The sequence below is a fragment of the Callospermophilus lateralis genome, chromosome 4 (genome assembly GCF_048772815.1).
Source record: "Callospermophilus lateralis isolate mCalLat2 chromosome 4, mCalLat2.hap1, whole genome shotgun sequence".
Classification (NCBI taxonomy): Eukaryota; Metazoa; Chordata; class Mammalia; order Rodentia; family Sciuridae; genus Callospermophilus; species Callospermophilus lateralis.
The window spans coordinates 63,449,931-63,469,690 of record NC_135308.1 but is presented as its reverse complement, the minus strand read 5'-3'; the positions used below and the strand labels follow the sequence as shown (position 1 = coordinate 63,469,690).

The window sequence follows — 19,760 nt, the reverse complement described above, 5'->3', positions numbered from 1 at the left end:
TCAGGAAAGTAAATCTCAATTTGTGCTTGGAAACTTGGAATCACTACATCCGGTCAAAGCAGCTCTATCAGCAGAGTAACAGAATTAGAAGCTGTTTTTGCTGAAAGTACCTTTGCTTGGCAGATGCCAATAGGTAACTAAAAGCAGGAAAATGCTTGGCATTTCTGCTTTTCTATTTTTTGTATTTGTCTTTTTTATTACCTTAAAATTTGGGTCAGATTCCTGCTTAACTCTGCACACAGTCATGTTAATCACTTAAAGAGTGTTCATCTGAAGCTGTTCATCTCCCTGCTTCCAGGCTAAGGACACCAAGATAAGAGTAATAAAAGTATTTTCAAGATTGGCAGAGATATTCATTTGCCAGTTTTTATAACATCCTGTTCTAGACCTCTTGGAATGGCTTCTAGAAGTCTTCTGTTATCGATCTACACCTTCCAGGAACAAGTAGGCAGATCAATGGTGAGACCACCCACTCTCAGCAGGATTATTTGTTTCCTGGGAGCAGAACTGCCCTCTTTCCAGAATCATAGGTCTGATAGATAAAGGTCCTGAGCAGCAAGTGGAGATGGCTCCCTCCAGTGATAAGAACTTACCTGGAGCTATCTAGCGGAACCAGATCTGAAATAATCACCAATCAGACCACAGTTTGACCAAGACTGTTTGATCTTGGTCAAATCAGTACCCCAGAGACAGGACTGAGATGCTTGATTGCAGTTCCTTTCCTGCTTTTCATCATTATCTTTTCTGTTTGGATTTGAGGTAAGTAGTCAGACTTGTTCTTTTGGGGACCCCCCCCCCAAGAGTTGTACCTCTGGCCCAGGACTCCCATAATGTCAATGTCTTCAGGAAAAAACAATATTGCTTGCAGTGACTTATTGGTCATCTGCATCTCAGTCCTGTCTCTGGATACTGATTTGACCAGATCAAACGGTCTTGGTCAAACTGTGGTCTGATTGGTCATTATTTCAAATCTGGTTCTGCTAGGTGGCTCCAGGTAAGTTCTTATCTCTTGAGGAGGCCATCTCCACTTGCTACTCAGGACCTTTATCTATCAGACCCATGATTCTGAAGGAGGGCAATTCTGCTCCTAGGAAACAAATGGTCCTGCTGAGAGGGGGCTGTCTCATCATCAATCTGCCTGCAAGGTTCCAGTTGCCTCAGGAATGTGGGAGGGGATAGAAGTTAGATTACACCCTTCAGCATGAAGTGGCTCATGGTGGGGAATTTTGCAGTAAGACCAAGAAACAAGAACCATCCAACCACCCACTCAGTTTGGGGAGGCAAGGGGAAAGAAGAATGGGTTTGATGAAGTGACCAACATCTAAAGTGTACAGAGGGGCTCTTTAAGACCAAGTCCACTTCCTCCCATCTCTTCCCAACTAGAGGGCAAATAAATTCCCTTGCCCTTCAACATCATCTGTGGCCACAAAGAGGAGGTCCTACTATCCAGCAAAGAGGTAGCAGGAACCCTGATATTTGGTATACTCAGGAAAGGTGACATGGGCATATTTGGTGCTTAAAAGTAGGAAGGCATCAGGTAGGAATGAATCAATTAGTTTTGAAAATAATAGTGTAGGGCTCCCCCACTATTGTGGATGTGGTAAAAAATAGGAACAGATACATTCTGGAGCACCTACTGTGTTACAGGAGCTGAATGCTTGTCATTTCGTTTAATTCTTCAATAACCAGGTGGGCCTTGGTGGAAGCACCATTAACAATTTGCCAAAGTACACACTGATAACAAGCAACTGGCCTGTGAGTCCTTCAAGATGCCTGATCACTCTTGGCCCCTCCTGAGTGAGGGTGACTGAGGTCAACGAAAACGGTGCTATTCTGCCTGGGCCAGCTAGTACTGGCAGCAGGAAAAAAAGAAAGTTTGGGAAAAAATAATATTCTCTTATGGAATTTTTACATTGCTTTACTGAGCAGCCAGAATTAAAATGGCTGATCTTCCAGAGTGTATGTGGAGAATGAGTACACGTGCGCTTTGCTAATAGGACTGCCTCTCCAGCGGAGCGCAGAGGAACCCAACGCGTGCTGCACCCTAGAAGTCGGGGCAGGACCACGGGACCAAGGAGTCAGCTGGGCTGAAGCTGAGTCGCTGGTGGGCGGGGAAGTGCCATTATGACCTGCCCGGGTCCCTCCCCTCAGCCGGCACTGTGATGCCGCAGGGCAGCTGCTGGCCCGGCATGTCTGTCCCCGGCCCCCTCCCGCCCAGTGTGTCACAACAGCGGAGACGGCTGTATCTGGAGCAGTTGGGGTGGGCAGGCCCAGCTGGGAAGCGAGCCGGTGAGAAGAGCGGCCGCGATGGTGAGCTTTCCAGGGGCTGGTGCCGGGCATCTGGGGTCGGGGACCAAGAGCGGGAGCGCCGGGCAGGTGCCGGGTCAAGAGCCGCGGATTCGTGTGGTGGGTTGCGGGTGGGGATTCATCACTTCGGCCAGCGGAGCTAGTTGTCTCCTGCAGAGTGTCAGTTCAGGGTCAGGGGGCACACACCTTAAGGCGGGAGACACTTGGTGTCAGTACCTTTGTCGTGTGGGCGAAAGTGGAGAGCAGGGAGAGTTGCCCCTTAAGGAGCCCAAGGGAGATTTGTGCGCGCAGATGAGAGGTGGCAGGCCATGGGGAGCCCGGTGGAGAACCAAGGGAGATTCTGAAGGATCCCAGATAGGCAGCTTATGGACCAGAGTGAGAAGAAAAATGGAGCCCAGGGGTTCCGGACCATTTGCTTGGGTCGGAGAGGCTCAGGGAGTGGTACAGTCAAGTCCCCAAATCCAACCAAATGTGAACAGGGTTCCAAAAAGTGATGAGGGACTTAGGGCATCACAGCTCCCCTACGTTGAGGTTGTTCTCGGCTTGTATCCTTGGATTGAGTTTGGGGAACCCACAACGCCAGCATCGCTGGGTCCTCCAGACGCAATCCGCTGCCCAGGCACCATCAGCTCCAGGCACCTAGTTCTGGTGCCAATTCGCCAGTTTTTCTAGCGGTCAAAGTCAGGACGCCTTTCGCACACAGAAGTCTCCCTCCCAAGTCCAGCCTTTTGGTTTCGCATCCTACCCTGGCTTAGGGGGACTCAGTGGCGGCTCCTTCCACCACCTACATCTCTACTGACAACTGCTTATCTTATTTGCCAGAGAGGCCCCCTACAAACTGTGTAGTTCCAGCCCCGCCGGGTTAAATTTGCTTCCAATCCATTTGCCTGAATGTCTGGAAACCCAGGGATGTCTCCCAGAGCCCTGATATTTCAGCAATAGAGAGGTGGTTCGGAAAGGTTGGGAGTGAAGGGTGCGGGCAGAATAAGATTATTTCACGGGCCAAGGTAGGTTCTCTGGTGACTCTTGCTCCAGGTGTCAGTGACAGAGGAGATCAGCAGAGAACCTCCCTTCCTCCCCCTCCCCCTGCTGTTTTTGGAAAGAGTCCAGAGCTTTCTGGCTCTGGCCCTAGCAGTGCTTCTTCCAGCACCCTCCCTCTCCCCAGCAGGCTCCAGTACCGCCTGGGAGTTTGAAGAATTTGGGAATAATGGCCAGAGGAACCTATTTCTGCCTGAGGCCCCTGGTGTGGAGCCATGGAAGGACCTCAGAAGCTAGAGTTCAAAAATTTGGTTCCTGGCTCTGCAGTTAACTGTGTGACTTCTAGAAGGTTACTTAACCTCTCTGAGATGGTTCTTCTCATCTATAAAATGAAGCGTTTTTAAACTTCTAAGGCTCCATGTAGATTTTATTATTCTTAAAAAACTTTTTATCAGGGGCTGGGTTTGTGGCTCAGCAGTTGAATGCTCCCCTAGCATGTGTGAGGCCCTGGGTTCAATCCTCAGCACCAGATAAAAATAAATAAATAAAAATAAAGGTATTAAACAAAACAAAACAAAAACCCTTTTATCATTGAGAATTTCACACATATACAAAAGATACAAAAGAGCAAGTGTTATAATGAACTATTATATGCATCATCCAGTTTCAACAATTACCAATCCTTTCCATTATTTCAAAGCAAATCCCAGGCCACATACTTTAAAATGTATATTTATATAATGCCTAGCATGTAGCTATTGCTTTATAATTTTCAAAGTGCTATCCTTTGCATGTTTTAAATTTGACTGAATGTCATAGTTACTTTCCAAGAAGAGCCTAAAGGAAGCTTACAAGGGGTGCTGAGGATCATAATCCAGCCCTTGCACAAATTTCCATGTGCATGCAATAGATGAATTTTTGAAAATATCTGGCAAATAAAAAACTTAAAAAAACAGTGAAATCTTATTTTAAACATGCTTAAGAAACTTTGAAATGTGCTTAAGATTAAAAAAAAACACAATGGTTGAATATTTCAAAAAGGCAGTATCTCTTACTTATTTTGAAACACTGAGATTTGTGTAGTGGGTTCTATTGCAAGCATTTCCTTGGGTGCCAGCAAATATATGGGCAAACATTTTTTTATTAAATACTTTCTACTCATAGAGCCTTAAAATGCTTTGGGGGCTGGGGTTATAGCTCAGTGGCAGAGTGCTTGCCTCCCATATGTGAGGCACTGGGTTCAATCCTCAGCACCATATAAAAATAAATAAAATAGATAAAGAGGGCTGGTGTTGTGGCTCAGTGGTAGAGTGCTCACCTAGCACATGCAAGGCCCTGTGTTCGATCCTCAGCACCACATATAAATAAATAAAATAAAGGTATTGTGTCCAGTTACAACTAAAAAATAAATATTTAAAAAGAAAAAAATAAATAAAGATATTGTGTCCACATTAAAAAGATATTTTTAAAAATAATGCTTTGACTCATCCCCCCTCTTTTTTTGTGGTGGTGGGACTCAAGCCCTTGCTCTTCTGCTAGTCAAGTGCTCTACCACTGAGAAGAGCACTCCCACCCTGTGGATTTCTTCCTCTAGTGGATTAAGTTTCAGGCAGCTGTCCCCCATATTCTCCTTTTTATTAGCCTTGGAATTTTTGTAGGTTCTGAATAAGAAATATATAACTAATCCCCATGCATAGTTTTAAAAAGGCATTCCTGAAGTTACTAGACAGATGGACATTTTTGGTGTGTTTGTGAAACACTCCCCTTCTCCCTAGTCACCCACAACACCATACTACCAATATCCTTTAGCATTTCCAAACTGGAGCCTCAAGCTGCACAGTTGGTAAGAAGACTCAAACCTAAACCCACTCAATTTCAGAGCCTCTGTTCTTAACTCTCAGATCAGCAGGATAATCCTACAGAGTAGCTTTCCCATCTGCTGCCTATGTCCTAGGGAGCAGCTCTCCTGGGAACTGAGACTGTGACACCTTTTTTTTGACTATAATATGGAGAATTGTGGGCAGGTCAATGATACCTGGCAAGGGAGTTTCTGTGGTCTATGCAGAGGTGGGAATTCGAATTCTGTAACACAGCCTCCTTAGCTCCATTACTTCTGCACTGGGGAGCACCAGTTGAGTTCTGATGGGAATTGGCACCAAATGATGACAAAGATCCTGATACATATAATAGTTCATTATAAAAATTGGCAGTTAGAGAAGAGGGGAAAGTGTTCTGGGGGGGGTGGGTTGTGGCACTGCCATGTCTGTGACCCTCTGCCATCTGCCTCTTATAGGCAGTCATAGCTGTGATCTGACCTCAGAGCACTGTGTGGGGTTCCCAACAGACAGCAAATAACTGCTGTTTCCCTCCTTCCATTACTAAATCCAGGAGGTCACTGGGGCATACCACTGAGTGAAGGAGCCTCCATTCACAGAGCAGTAGCTAGGGCAAAAAGGACTGTTAGGGTTTTTTTTTTTAAATTAATTTATTTACTTAGTTTTGTTTTTGTTTTAAGCCATCCAATGCATGGCAATTTTTTTTACAGTATCCATAAGCAACCGATACATTCATTAAATTGGATCTTTTAGAAAATTGATTTTTAAAAAGTTTTTTCCAAGCTTTTAGTTCCTGATGTACAAATATCCATAGTTAATTCATATAAAACTTAATTCGAACATGTAGAAAAACTTATAATGTCAAACCCCAAACACAAGTTCATTTTTCCAGTTTCATAAACCTGGGAAAAGTAATACACAATACTAATTGGCTTCTTTTACAGAATTTTCAAATATTTGCAGCCCTGTATTCCAGTAAGCCTATTATTATATTATTTAGATGATATTCTAGATAAGGTATAGTCCCATTTGTAGGTTTTGATGGGAAACCTCCAGGCTCAGGTAAGGCCCATGCAGAGCTGGAGTGTGAATGTGAGGTGCCCCTGAGTGACCTTGAAAAGAAAGTAGAAAGTTAAAAATAATTTCTGAGGAGGAACTAGCTGGTGAATACAAGGCCAGTGATGGGGGAGGTTGGGAGGATGTAGTGGCTTAATGGGAGGAAGTGGATCAACTGCTCCCTTTCCCTGGGGCTGTCAAGGGACTGACAACACTATCTATTTCCTCGGTTAGTATCTCCATGTTAGGATGTTCTCCAGTTAATGAGCTGTAGAAGAGAATTGGAACTTGCAGTGGGCAGTGCTTACTTCTCGTGTGACTTGCCCCAAGGTCAGTTAAAACCCTTTTGACATGTAGGGTCTTTTGTGCTGGGAGTCTACTTACCAAACACCCCTGTCATCCTAAAGTAGGTCTTAGGTCAGTCTTATTGTTGCCTTATCTGCGGAGCCTATAATCTGAGCCCTTCTCCTGAGCCATCTCTTTATTCTTGCTGTTTCTTGCTTGCTATCTATTCTTTGTTCTTAATGGTTCCAGATAATTCTAATTGAAGGCTTCTGAGCAGAGACAATTTCATGAATCATATTTGTTTTTACTTTAATTATCCCACTGGAACACTGGGGATCTACTTTTCTCTTGCTGTCTCTGACCTAGGTCCTAAAATATATTGATGTATTATTCTAGCCTGACAACTAGAAATAATTTGGTGTAATAATAGGCTTCCTAAAAGCAACTGAGGTATTTGAGCACACAAGTGGTCAGGGGACTGTGGAATGGTTTCATGTTTTCACATGCAAACACTGTTGGCTGTGTCAGTTCTTTTCCCATATAATATGCCAGTTTTACTGTTTCGTGATACTTTGAAGTGATTTTTTAAAGTGTATACACACACACACACACACACACATATATATGTATGTATATATATATTTTTTCATTGTAGTTGGACACGATATCTTTATTTTATTTTTTTATATTTATGTGGTGCTGAGGATCGAACCCAGGGCCTCGCACATGCTAGGTGAGCACTCTACCACTGAGCAATAACCCCAGGCTCTTTGAAATGATTTTTAAAACTTCAAAGCCTTCTACTGAGGATAGTGATTAGTTTGTCTTAATCTTCTGAGAACAGAGCAAAGAGAAATGACATGTTAAAATGGAAAGCCAAATATTAAATAGAATTGGCATAGGGAAAGGTTTCTTGCAGTGAAATTCAAAAAGTCCTGCAAAGTTCTAGAATTTTCTTTTTTTTTTTCAATGTTCTGTAAAGTGTCTGCTCTCCTCTCCATGCAGCTTGGTCATAGGGGACACAGATGTTTCATCTCCTCTGCCTTTCAGGGACCTATACCTCAGACAAATTGGGCAGTTGTGGCCATGGTCCCTGCCCTAAATTTTTCTGTCTCTTGTCACACTGCTCTTAAACTCTCTTAAATGCCCGCAGGTCATCTTGGCATTTGGCATGTCCCATGTCCCTGTGACTATTCCTTCTCCAGCAGGTCAGCAGTTGTCTTTTTCTCATTTGAACTCTTTTGAGCTTGATCTCTGTACTTCTTGGGCACTGGCTACTCTCCTTATTAAATGGCATTTCCAATGAGGGTTTCTTATTCTAATCATCTCTAAATTCATTGAGTACCTGTTAACATTCAAGCACTGTGCTTTGTGCTGGGGATTGTGTTCCTTATCGCCATAGGGCTTAATCTCTGTACTAGAAAAGCCAGAAAATTGAAAAAGCAACTCTATAATATGGTGTGAAAAATGCAATGATGGGGAGGTAAAGGGGATTGTAGCAATTCACATCAGGGACTTGCCTACTACCTTTCAATGCCTTCTTGCATGTAACAGCACAAAAAACATTTGTCGTAGGAATGAACAGAGTAGGTGACTTTGGTAGGTTTCTCAGGGCTAAGTCTGTGTGAGAGGATGTCATACTTTCCTTGAGGAAAGGGACTCCCAGGTCTATCCACTTCCTTATCTTCTTCACCTTCTGGATTGTTAGCTTCAGCAGCACAGAGGGGACTCCTCACTGGGACCCAGGAGAGCAGAGCTTGTCTGAGGCTCTGTAAGCCCAGATTCAAAATAAAACTAGAGAGAGAGAGAGAGAGAGAGAGAGAGAGAGAGGGAGAAGAAGAAGAAGAAGAAGAAGAAGGAGGAGGAGGAGGAGGAGGAGGAGGAGGAGGAGGAGGAGGAGGAGGAGAAGAGAAGAGAAGAGAAAACACTCCAATTGGCTAAAGAAGGAAACCTGAAATATGAGTTTGAAGCAAACATATGACTTAAATATCTTTTGCTGGGTCAGCTTACCCTTGCCCTAGTAACTCCTCCCCCTGCCAATGGCTGTGCACACTGGTTTGGAGAAACAGTCTCCTTGGTTCTGTCAAAATGATCCATTTCAACTAGGTTACCACCCTGATCCATTCTCAGTTTCTCTCTGCATTAGAATTTTTCCTATTTGTAGTTTTGCTCTACAAGCTTGATCTTGGTGTCCACCATCAGGCTGGCACTGATGTGAATGTGTGCACATCTCAAGGCCCTAGAAATTCAGAGTGAAAGTGAGGCAGGAGGTTGTGCAGTACAAAGGAAAGAATTCAGGATAGGGTCTGAAGTCGTAGATTCTGGTCCAGGATTTTTTGCTGCAGAGCTGTGAACTCATGAATTTGTAACATACCTTTATGAACCACAGCTTTTTTTTTTTTGTCGGAAAAATAATGGAAGGGGAATCATATTAGGTGAACATAAAGCCAATCTAGCACTAGAATCCTAAATATTTTGAAGCTAACATCACATCCTTGGTTATGAAAGGTGGATGCCTTTTCTTGGGCAATGAGGATTGGTCTCCCAAGGACATCTGCACTGGGTCTGTTCTGTGTTATGCAGAACTTCCAGGCAGAAAGATGCATAAGTGATCAGAGTAGTTGGAGGAGGCTAGGTCAGCACCTGAGTTAGAGGAGTTCTGTGGCGGAGCTTTAAAATGTTCCTTGTTCCCCTAGGTGTTAGTAAGTTTTCTGTCACTATAATAAAAACCTGAGATAATTTTCTTATAAAGTGAAAGGGTTTACTTTGACTCATAGTTTTGTAGGTTTCAGTCCATGATTGGTTGACTCTGTTGCTTTTGGGCCTATGATGAGGCAGCATGTCATGGTGGGAACAAAATCACAACCCTCATGGCTAAACAGGGGAAGAGAGGAAGAGCAAAAGACTGGCGTTCCACAATTCTTTCTGAGGGCAAATTCCCAATGACCCAAAGTCCTCCCATGAGGTCCTACCTCTGAATGTCTCCAATAACCTCCAAATAGTGCCAGTGCTTTAGAAAAGGATGGGCCTTTAGGGAACATTCCAGATCCAAACTATAGCACCTGACCAGAAGCAGGTGCAAAGGCCCAGAGGAAGGTTGAGCATGAGCACAGACCTCAGAGTTCCACAAAGCCTCAGACAACTTGTAATTTCACTTGTGATTTCTTCATGCAACTTTGAAATCACTGTTTGACCTCACAAATTAAGGTTTTAATAAATGTTAGTTCAATAAATGACTGTGTGAAGATGGAATTTGGAGATGGAATTTAGGGCCTTGCCTTGCATATGTTAGTCAAGTATCTACCATTGAGTTACATACCCACCCCTTCATTATTCTTTCTGGTGCTTGTCTTTGGCAGTGGGAACCTCTTCAAGTTGGCTTGACATCCCAGTCTTTGTTAACTTCTGCGCTTTCAGGCTCTATAAAATACTTCAGCCTTATCTGGTACATTCCTCAGTTCAGACCCAGAACTCTCGATTGCTTTAAGTTTCACTGGTTCTGTTAGTAAGGAATAATATTAAGAGACCTTCCTCTTTCCCCCTTTATCTTTTTGTGGTAGTGAGAATTAAATCCAGGGTTTCACACTGAAATGCTCTACCACTGAGCTACATCCCTATCCCCTTTTTAAATTTTTATTTTGAGACAGGGTCTTACTAAATAAAATAGTTCTTTTCTTAAGGGTGTGTTTGTGTGTGACAGAGATGGGGGGATTTTATCTGTGAAAATGCATATTAACTGTATGAGATTAAAGAGGGCATCAAACAGAGTTTGATGTAAATGTCACATATTAGTGGTTTCAGGTCCGCCAGATTCTTTACTCTTCGTCCTGTGATCTTTGCTTTTCCTTATCTTCTGTGGAAAGACCCAGAGTATTCCAGAAGAGAGGTCAGCCTAGGGACCAGGCAGTCCCTGAGATAGGTTTAGAGGGTGGTTGGGGTATGGTAGTGAACAAGGCTCAGAAAGCTAAGGGTCAGGGCTATGAAGGATATTGTCACTTAGGAGAAGATACAGAATGAGACTCCTTTCAAGCCTCTCTAATGTCCCCTAAGTTTTGAATATTTCTCTAGGAAGCCATGGTTGCTTGCTGAATATGAGATGTGGTCTGGGTCAATAACACGCTGGTTTTGGGCTGGTTGATGTATACAAAATGTGCTTTTCTAAGTCCTGAATAGAGTCTTAAGATGGAGGTTGAGAACAGACCTCAAAATAAAGGAGTGAAGAATGGAAACCCGAGCTCTCCGACTTCCTATAGGTGCTTCTTGCTTCCTATAGGTGGAGAAAAGAGCTCTAAGAGAGTATAGCTGAAAATGATAATGGTAAAGACAAGAACAATAATAGCAATTATGGCTAATTTATTTTCAGATGAGGAGAGAGTAAGTAACTCAGTTAAGATTGCACAGCACAGCAAGTAAATTGAGAAGGCAAGATTTCAACCTTCGAATGTGGGCAACCTTGTGAATGAAGCCTTTTCCCTGGACACTGGGGAATACAGCTGGGTTGGGTATTCTCTACAGGGTTGTGTTCCATACTGGCTGCTGTGAATGCCCATGCTCTTTTCTTTCCCAGGGCAAGTGGCAAGTATCAGGCAGCTCTAGCATAGATAGGTGTAGAGTAGGGACTCAGCTGTAAAACTGAATAAGGGAGAAATGGGTCCTGACACCGTTGACCCTTTGAATGTTGCTATGCTTGGAGACTCTTCCAACTTCCCAGGAGTCCTGGATGTGGACTCTACTTGTTTTCATGCCCAGCCGTGTTCTCTGGAGGCTCTGTTCCTGGCTTGAATTACTTAGAGCTGGAAAATGACAAGTCAGGTCATGGATAAGAATAGAAACCCACAGACCAAGCACATGCTTCCAGGTTGGGTTCTGGCGAGTGTCACATACACAGAGCTGTTATGTTGGCCACTCTTCCCCACAGGCAGGATAGGGGTAGGGGAAACGAGTTCATCTTCCTAGTGAAACATCATGGTGTGTTTCTAGTTAAGCACACACCTCCCCATCTTTAGGCATTAAGTACTAAGACCAATCAGGTAATTGTGGCTTCATATTAGAGTAGCACAAAGATAAGAATACTCTAAAGGTTAGCTTTATTTAACACTTGGCCTGACATAGGCCAGGGGGTAGATAATGGGGGCTCCAAAAAGAATTTTCCACTTTGTCAGAATTTGGTAAGAGCCTAATTTATGCCCCTCAACCTTCCCTTGATGGTGTACTGATCTCTTCTTATTTCTACATTTGTCACCATAACACTAATGACACTAATAATACTAATAATACTGCTCCAAACCATATTCCTTCCATGAGTATTCATCTGCTCTGTTAGTCTGAGTGTGTGTGTCTGTGTGTGTGTGTGTGTGTGTGTGTGTGTGAGATGTCAAGTCAGGGATTAGTATTAATGAATGTGAATGCTGCCACTGGGTGTGGTAGTAAACTTAGGAATATTTTCTGCTATTCTCATGGGTTTCTTTGGTATCAGAGTCTAATGGTTTATAATTAGCTCCTTGTTTCACCTCTGCAGTAGCTTTTTTTTTTTTCTTCCTGGTACAAAGAATTAACTATGGAAAGCAAACTTTAGAGAAAACCATAGAAAAAAACATGTCTTCTTTGGAGCCCAAGTTTTGGTCCATTTGCAGTTGTGCCCGTGCACTTGCAACCTCAGATACCACCTGATTACAGGGTGGCATGGATGGAGGAATGGGTGTCCTGAAGATTGAATACAGGAAGAGACAGGTCCGCAGATGTGGAGCCTCAATCTGTGGCCAGGGCTCTCTGACCCTGATATTGTCCTCTCCTCACAGCGGGAATGCATATCTGTCCACGTGGGTCAAGCTGGAGTTCAGATTGGCAATGCTTGTTGGGAGCTCTTCTGCCTGGAGCATGGCATCCAGGCAGATGGCACCTTTGGTGCTCAGGCCAGCAAGATCAACGACGATGACTCCTTCACCACATTTTTCAGTGAGACTGGCAATGGGAAACACGTGCCCCGGGCTGTCATGGTGGACCTGGAACCTACTGTAGTAGGTGAGTATGGGTTAAGATTCCCTCCACATAAAACAATACAAAACCTCAGAGGCTTTGGCTTAATGAAAGATAAGGAAGCTAAAAAGTGGGGGTGGCTCAACTAGAATCCACTAGCCCTTGTGACTTTTGTCAGCTCCTTAGGGAATCTTGCAATAGGGATTGAGGATCCCTGTTAATCTGTACAATGTAAAGTGCCCCTTAAGCCTGCTGAGACAGTCTGAAATGAACAAGACTGTCATTAAATGCTAATAATTTAAAAAACCTAAATATTTTTTGGAAATTATAATAAGCCCCTAATTAGTCAATTTCCCATAGTGTAGGTTTCTGATTTTATAATAATTGCAGTCTATTCTCACAGGTCTGGTCTAATCTTGAAGTACCTTACATACAAAATGATAAAACAGCAAGCATATTCACAGCCGGGTATTGCAGTTGTTTTAGAATGAATCTCATTCAGTTAGTTACACAGCAGAATTTCCTAAGCTTTAAGGCTGGCTCATCAAGCAAGGGGTAGACAGGTTGCACAGAGATATCTGGACAAATGCTTATAACACCTGAACAGTGGTTTCTAGAGGCAACGAATGACAGGTACTCTACCCTCTGGATGTTTTGTACAAATGCAAAATAATGGGGGTCACCTTCCCAGGTGACTGCACACTTGAATGATTTCTCTGAAGGGGGGATTAGAGGAATCCCAAAGAGATGATGAGGTGAGGCGGATGAATCTTCATCTGCCTTGTGCCTAACCTGTGTGAACCCTTGGAGGTAAGCAGAGCCCCTTGAAGGCCTCTCAAAGGCTCCTGCTCTTCCAGGACCTGGAGTACAATTTTGCTTAAAAGCATTAAAAAATATGTCTTGGACTTGGTGTGTGGCTCGGTGGCAGAGTGTGTGCTCAGAACGCATGAGGCACTGGGCTTAATCTCCAACACCAAAGCCAGAAGGGTGTCATATGATAGTCTAATGGGGAGGGAGGCTTCTCCTCTGGAAACCAGGTGGTAAGACCTAATGGTCCCCCTCTCTTGGTAGATGAGGTTCGGGCAGGAACCTACCGCCAGCTCTTCCATCCAGAGCAGCTGATTACAGGAAAGGAGGATGCAGCTAATAACTATGCCCGGGGTCACTACACAGTGGGCAAGGAGAGCATCGATTTAGTATTGGATCGCATACGGAAGCTGGTAAGCATCTGGGACAGAAGATTGGTGAGTTAGGCTAGAGTGAACAGGCTTGGATCTATATCTCTTGGATAAGGCTGGGTAGATGGAGCTATACATGACTTCTGGCTACAGGATAGAGCACCTAAGGTTTGGGAATTTTTTCCAGTGCTGGTGACTAATTTCAGGGCCTCATGGATGCTAAACACACACTCTACCATGGAGCTATACCCTGGTTTTATATTTTGTAAAGGGCATTCCCAAGGATTATGCCTTACCCCTACCTAGATATCATGAATTATCCTACAGGCTGATGCCTGAAGGTACCTATCAATACTGTATGGTGGTAAATGGGGAAGATTCCAATTATAAGGAAGGCTAAGGCCTTGCTTATTGAAATAATGGTTTACAAATCATTAAGTTAGAAGAGGAGAGGAAGAAATTGTTACACATTTAAAGACTTGCAAATATTATACATATCAAGAATATTCCTTTATTTTTTTCTTAATAATCATACAAAGGAGGTCTCTTCCCTGTACTTTACAGGTAAAGAAATTGAGGGCCAGGGTGGTTAAATAATTTAGCTTGATTTACACAGCTAGAAAGTTGGCAGAGTTAGGATTTGAACCAGGTTGATTTGACTACAAAGCTCTGAGTTGTGGGCAAAGTCACTTTGTTTAAGCTCCTATTTCCTAATTTGTATGATGGAAAATGTTGGATGTAGTGAAGTTTTTTTTTTTTTAACCTGGGTGCTTAGGATGTTACATTTTTGTATATGTTTACTTTTTTTGTTTAGAGGGTTCTCATAGAGGTCATCAGTCTCAAAGCCATCTGTAGTGTTACTAAGTTTTGAAGCGCTGGATTAAATGATACATCATAGTCAATGGAAAAATTCTGTGACTCTGAATTCTCTTTGTTCTGATAGGCTAACATTGAATGCTTAATAAGCATCAGATTTTTACTCAAAACATTATGCTATCTCATTTAATTATCACAATAACCTTGTAAGATAAGGATTTTTTTTTTACAGGAAATCATAGTCTTTTTAAAAAAATTATAATTATTAACACATTAATTGTAGAAAATAATATGTTTCACTATGTATTTCCATACTTACCTCTATCAAGCTTTGATCATATCTACCCTCCCTTCTACTCTTACCCTCCCTTCTCTCTCTCCTTCCCTCTCCCCTTTTCCCTTCTCTAATTGTCTCAAGATGAGGATATTTTTCTTGTCTCCACTTTAATCAAGAGCAAACAAAAGTTTGGAGGGGTTCAATAACTTGTTCAAGTTTTTACAACTGGGAAGCACATGGATGGGCTGGTTGATTTGACTTGGTCATTCTACAGTGTATGTAAAAACTGTAATATCACTTTGTACCCCATAAATATGCACAGCTATAAATTTTCAATATAGAATAAAATAAAAAAGGAAACCTCAGGTTCCCTAACTCCTTTTCTTAAGTTGGTACTCTGACCTCCCTTTCAAGGTTGGGTTGAGAGGTATAGGTAAACAGTTCCTACAGAATCATAGGGCAGGGGTGGTGGGCAATTTGGGGCTCTCAAAAAGCAAAGTCACTGATTATTGTGGCTCTGAAATTTTCATTCCTGTTTTAACTAAGCTGCTGGGATGAAACTTTCATGTTCCTAAAGGCATGTGTAGGTTGCTATCCCATAATTCAGCTACTCCTCCCAAGATCAAAACAACTGCCTTTGTGTTTCCTTATTTCTTCAAGGCTTTCATGATTTCACTCATATAAAAAATGTTGTCGGATGGGATGGGGCAGAGGGAAGGATTTGTTACCTGGGAGAATTCTCAGAACTTGTCTTCATGATTTCTTCTCGTTTCCTGCTTTCCCCAGACAGATGCTTGCTCTGGCTTGCAGGGCTTCCTGATCTTCCACAGTTTTGGTGGAGGCACTGGCTCTGGCTTCACTTCTCTGCTGATGGAACGCCTCTCCCTTGATTATGGCAAGAAGTCCAAGCTAGAGTTTGCTATCTACCCAGCACCCCAGGTCTCCACTGCAGTTGTTGAGCCCTACAACTCCATCCTGACAACCCACACCACACTGGAACACTCAGATTGTGCTTTCATGGTAGATAATGAAGCCATCTATGACATCTGCCGCAGGAACCTAGACATCGAGCGCCCCACCTATACCAACCTCAACCGCCTCATCAGCCAGATTGTGTCCTCAATCACAGCCTCCCTCCGCTTTGATGGGGCCCTTAATGTGGACCTCACTGAGTTCCAGACCAACCTGGTGCCCTATCCCCGCATTCACTTCCCCCTAGTCACCTATGCTCCCATCATCTCTGCTGAGAAAGCCTACCATGAACAGCTCTCTGTTGCTGAGATAACCAGCTCCTGCTTTGAGCCCAACAGCCAGATGGTGAAGTGTGACCCAAGGCATGGAAAGTACATGGCCTGCTGCATGCTGTACCGAGGAGATGTGGTGCCCAAGGATGTGAATGTTGCTATTGCCGCCATCAAGACCAAGAGGACTATCCAGTTTGTCGACTGGTGTCCCACAGGCTTCAAGGTGAGAGCTGATAAATTACAAAGGGGCTAGATAACCAGAAAAGCAGAAACAGAAGACAAAAAATGGTAGAATGAAATCTTGGGAGCCTCAGGTTTTATGTGTTGATATGGGGAGAGGAACTGAAACCACATGTAAAATTAATTTCATTCACCTTTGGTTGAGACACAAATGCTGTTGAAATTTTGTCATTTTAGAGCCAGGCATGGTAGTCCATGCCTGTAATCCCAATGATTTGGGTGGTGAAGCAAGAAGATCATACATTTGAGGCCAGCATGGACAATTTAATGAGACTTGTCTCAAAATAAAATTTTAAAAGGAATTGGGGACATAGTTCAGTGGTGAAGTGCCCCTGGGTTCAATCCCTTATAAAAAAATTTTTAGAAAACATGAATTTGAGAATATTTTAAATTGGTTTACTATCTTTGATTTTTTTTTTTTTAAAGCTGAGGAGCAAGTAATGATTTTGGAATGGACCTGAATCACAATGCTTTTAGAGATCATGATTCAGTTCAATTTGTGTTAAATTAGTTTTAATAGACATTTTCCACTTCCAGGTATTTTAATTTTAGAATTGATTAAGTTATTCTTGTTGTTAGAGAGGTATAATTTTCTCTTCTAACAAAAAATGTGTTCCCCCAGTTTATTTTGAGAAATTAAATACCTATTTTGTAAGATTTAATTAATTTGGAGAAATAGTGGGGCATATTTTGTTTATTACATGAGTCATTTATGTCATAAAGCCCTGACATTTTCCATTCCTGACAACCAAGATGTAACTGTTCTCTGTTAGAGCAAGGAAGTGTAGCATTCCTTCTCATTGTTCTACTCCTGGCTACATTTTTCATCTTCCTTCCCCAAGACTATGCCTGTTTTTATGTGGCCGTTCTGGTCATTCTTGCAAAAGTAGTCAAGGTCTTAAAAAATGGTATTCTTTTTCTTCCTTTCAAATGGAAATAAACAACACAAGTTAGTAGGAGAATAAAGAGGGGATAGAAAAATATTCAGAGATGTTGGGATGGTGGGGGAAATGAGGACAAAAGGAGATGTCCTCCCATTCTCTCTCATTTATTTTAAACAGATAGAACATCTGTTCTGAGTTCATGTCCAGAAAGATAAATAAGGTGACGTTAGCACTGCCAGGGGAGTGAATGTTGCTAAACTTCATCCTCTGACATTCTTTCTGAGGGTATTTGTCCACACCTGACTCCCATCAAGGGCTGGTACTGTTCAGAAAAGGGAAGAGTTGGCTTCAGGCACAAGTCTTATGCTGGTCAGGACAAGATGTGGCAAAATATTTGATGTGGCAAGGTTTATATTCATTATCTTTCTCCTACTCATTTTTGGTCCTTTGTCTTATCTTAGTTTGCCCTCTACCACAAAGATGCCACTGCATTTAAGAAGAATGATAAAACATTGTGAATTCAATTGAGGGACTACCAATATTTACTACTTCCAGTTGCCACTTCCACCCCCCTACAATCAAGAAGGATATATATTTTAAAGCAATGAATTTAATTGTCAATTTACTCATGGTGGCCTGAGCAGGAGCACAGTAGGTTTGGATAGTTCCTGGTTCTCAGTGTCTCAAATTTTACCATTTGTCACCTTTTTCCAGTTTCTTACAATTCTTGGTGTTGGCTTTGGTTTGGACTATCTGTGTGGGAAGGAGAGAGATTTCTAAAATGATAGCCCCACTATAAGATTGGACTGGGATTAGCTGGGAGAGGACCCTGACATGCCACCAGAACTTGGAAAGTTAGCTTACTCAGGCAAGACCTTTAATTATCTTTGGAGGTCTTACTTTTCTTCTGAGAATTCCTGTTTTCCAGACATAACAAGGCCTGGTTTACATTAATGTAATCCCCAAGGACCTTTGGATTTTTAAATTTATTGTTCTGGAATATCCCTATGACTTCTTACACATCTCTTCACCCTTGGCAGAGAAACTTACCCAAATTTATTTGCACACAACTAAGAAGAACTTCAGACATCATCTGGGAAGAATAACCTTCATGGGCTGGGGTTGTGGCTCAGTGGTAGAGCACTTGCCTGGCATGTTTGAGGCCCTGGGTTCAATCCTCAATACCACATAAAAATAAATAAATAAAATAAAGGTATTGTGTCCACCTACAACTAACTAAATATATAAATATAAAAATAAAAAAGAATAACTTCACAACAATTTCAATTCCAGTGATTGAAATTGAAGGTATTTCCCTCTCTTTTAGAGGCAAATCATATACTCTACCTCCCATGAAATAATAACTTTATTCATTGCTTTCCTTTGTCTTTTTTGCTATTTTCCACTAACATTTTTTCCTGGTACCAGCCCTCTCTTTTTCTTTTCCAGACTTTAAATCCTCCAGCCCTTGCTTTGGAATTTGCTTGTACCAATACCATTTACTTTTCTCTCTAGTGCCCACTTCTTTCTACCTGCTCACTCTCCCAACTTCTGGGTTCCTTCCTCTCACATTCCACCCTGCAGTCTGCTCTCCACACACAGGACCCTGACTCATTAACATACCTTGTTACAAGACATGCCCTATGAGTTATCTTTTGGCTGACTTGCATATTCTGCTGTTGCTCTTCCTCATTTGTTCCCCAGGTGGGCATCAATTACCAGCCACCCACCGTGGTGCCAGGAGGGGATCTGGCCAAAGTCCAGCGGGCTGTCTGCATGCTGAGCAACACCACAGCAATTGCGGAGGCCTGGGCCCGCCTTGACCATAAGTTTGACCTAATGTATGCCAAACGGGCCTTTGTGCATTGGTATGTTGGAGAAGGAATGGAAGAAGGAGAATTTTCTGAGGCCAGGGAGGATCTGGCTGCCCTGGAGAAGGATTATGAAGAAGTGGGGACTGATTCATTTGAAGAAGAAAATGAAGGGGAGGAATTTTAAATATACATCTTCCTCTTGGCTGTGTCTTTTTATTTATGCTGCTCCACTATACACATTTAACTAGTCAAGAGTAACAGACCATTCTCCCAACCCCAGCCTGATTCCTGTCTTACACAGGAGAAGGGAACCTGACTCTAGTACCCATGGGTGATGTGACTGGCCAAAAATAGATGCTGAATTATTTCAGACCCTTGTTTGAGCCAAGAGTAGATTTGTCACTAAAGAAAATGAAGGTTATTGTTTCTGGGTGAAGGTGAGGCCAAGTTACACATGTGAAGAGGCCTAATCAGTTATTTTAATTCTAGATTAGGCTGGGTCCACCCCACTTAACACTGTCTGACCTGATCTCATTCATTTATAGGTACTTATGAAGGCAGGAAATAAGGGTCTGTTTATTACTAACTCTCTAGCTCTTAGGACAGCTAAGACAAAGGTGCACAAGGGACCCCTTGGAATCCTGCTGGACAAAGACTGAAGAAAGGAAAGATCTCTCCTGAAAGATTCCAGGGAGAGAGTGAACAGAAATTCACATTAATGGATCTGTAGCATGGCCTTGGCATCATCTGGACTTATCACACATTCATTCATTCATTAAATATTTGACTACAGTCTTCTCTCTTATCTTGGGGCCCATTCCAAGATAACTACTAGATACCTGAAACTATGGAGAGTACCAAACTTAATAG

The 19,760-nt window shown here is 42.6% G+C and overlaps 1 protein-coding gene across 1 annotated transcript; it reads left to right on the top strand.

The window, feature by feature from the left end:
- Positions 1–2,144: 2,144 nt before the first annotated feature.
- Tuba8 (tubulin alpha 8) lies at positions 2,145–19,092 on the top strand. Its single transcript, XM_076853908.1, has 5 exons — positions 2,145–2,310; positions 12,260–12,482; positions 13,509–13,657; positions 15,495–16,175; positions 18,781–19,092. Exons 1-5 carry the CDS (start codon positions 2,308–2,310, stop codon positions 19,072–19,074), a joined length of 1,350 nt encoding a protein of 449 aa, XP_076710023.1. The 5' UTR covers positions 2,145–2,307; the 3' UTR covers positions 19,075–19,092.
- Positions 19,093–19,760: the final 668 nt, after the last annotated feature.

Excerpts from the sequence above, each read along its gene's own strand:
- Tuba8 (XM_076853908.1), top strand. Across the intron at positions 12,483-13,508 it reads CCTGGAACCTACTGTAGTAG|ATGAGGTTCGGGCAGGAACC; the intron begins GTGAGTATGGGT and ends CTCTCTTGGTAG. Across the intron at positions 16,176-18,780 it reads GGTGTCCCACAGGCTTCAAG|GTGGGCATCAATTACCAGCC; the intron begins GTGAGAGCTGAT and ends TTTGTTCCCCAG.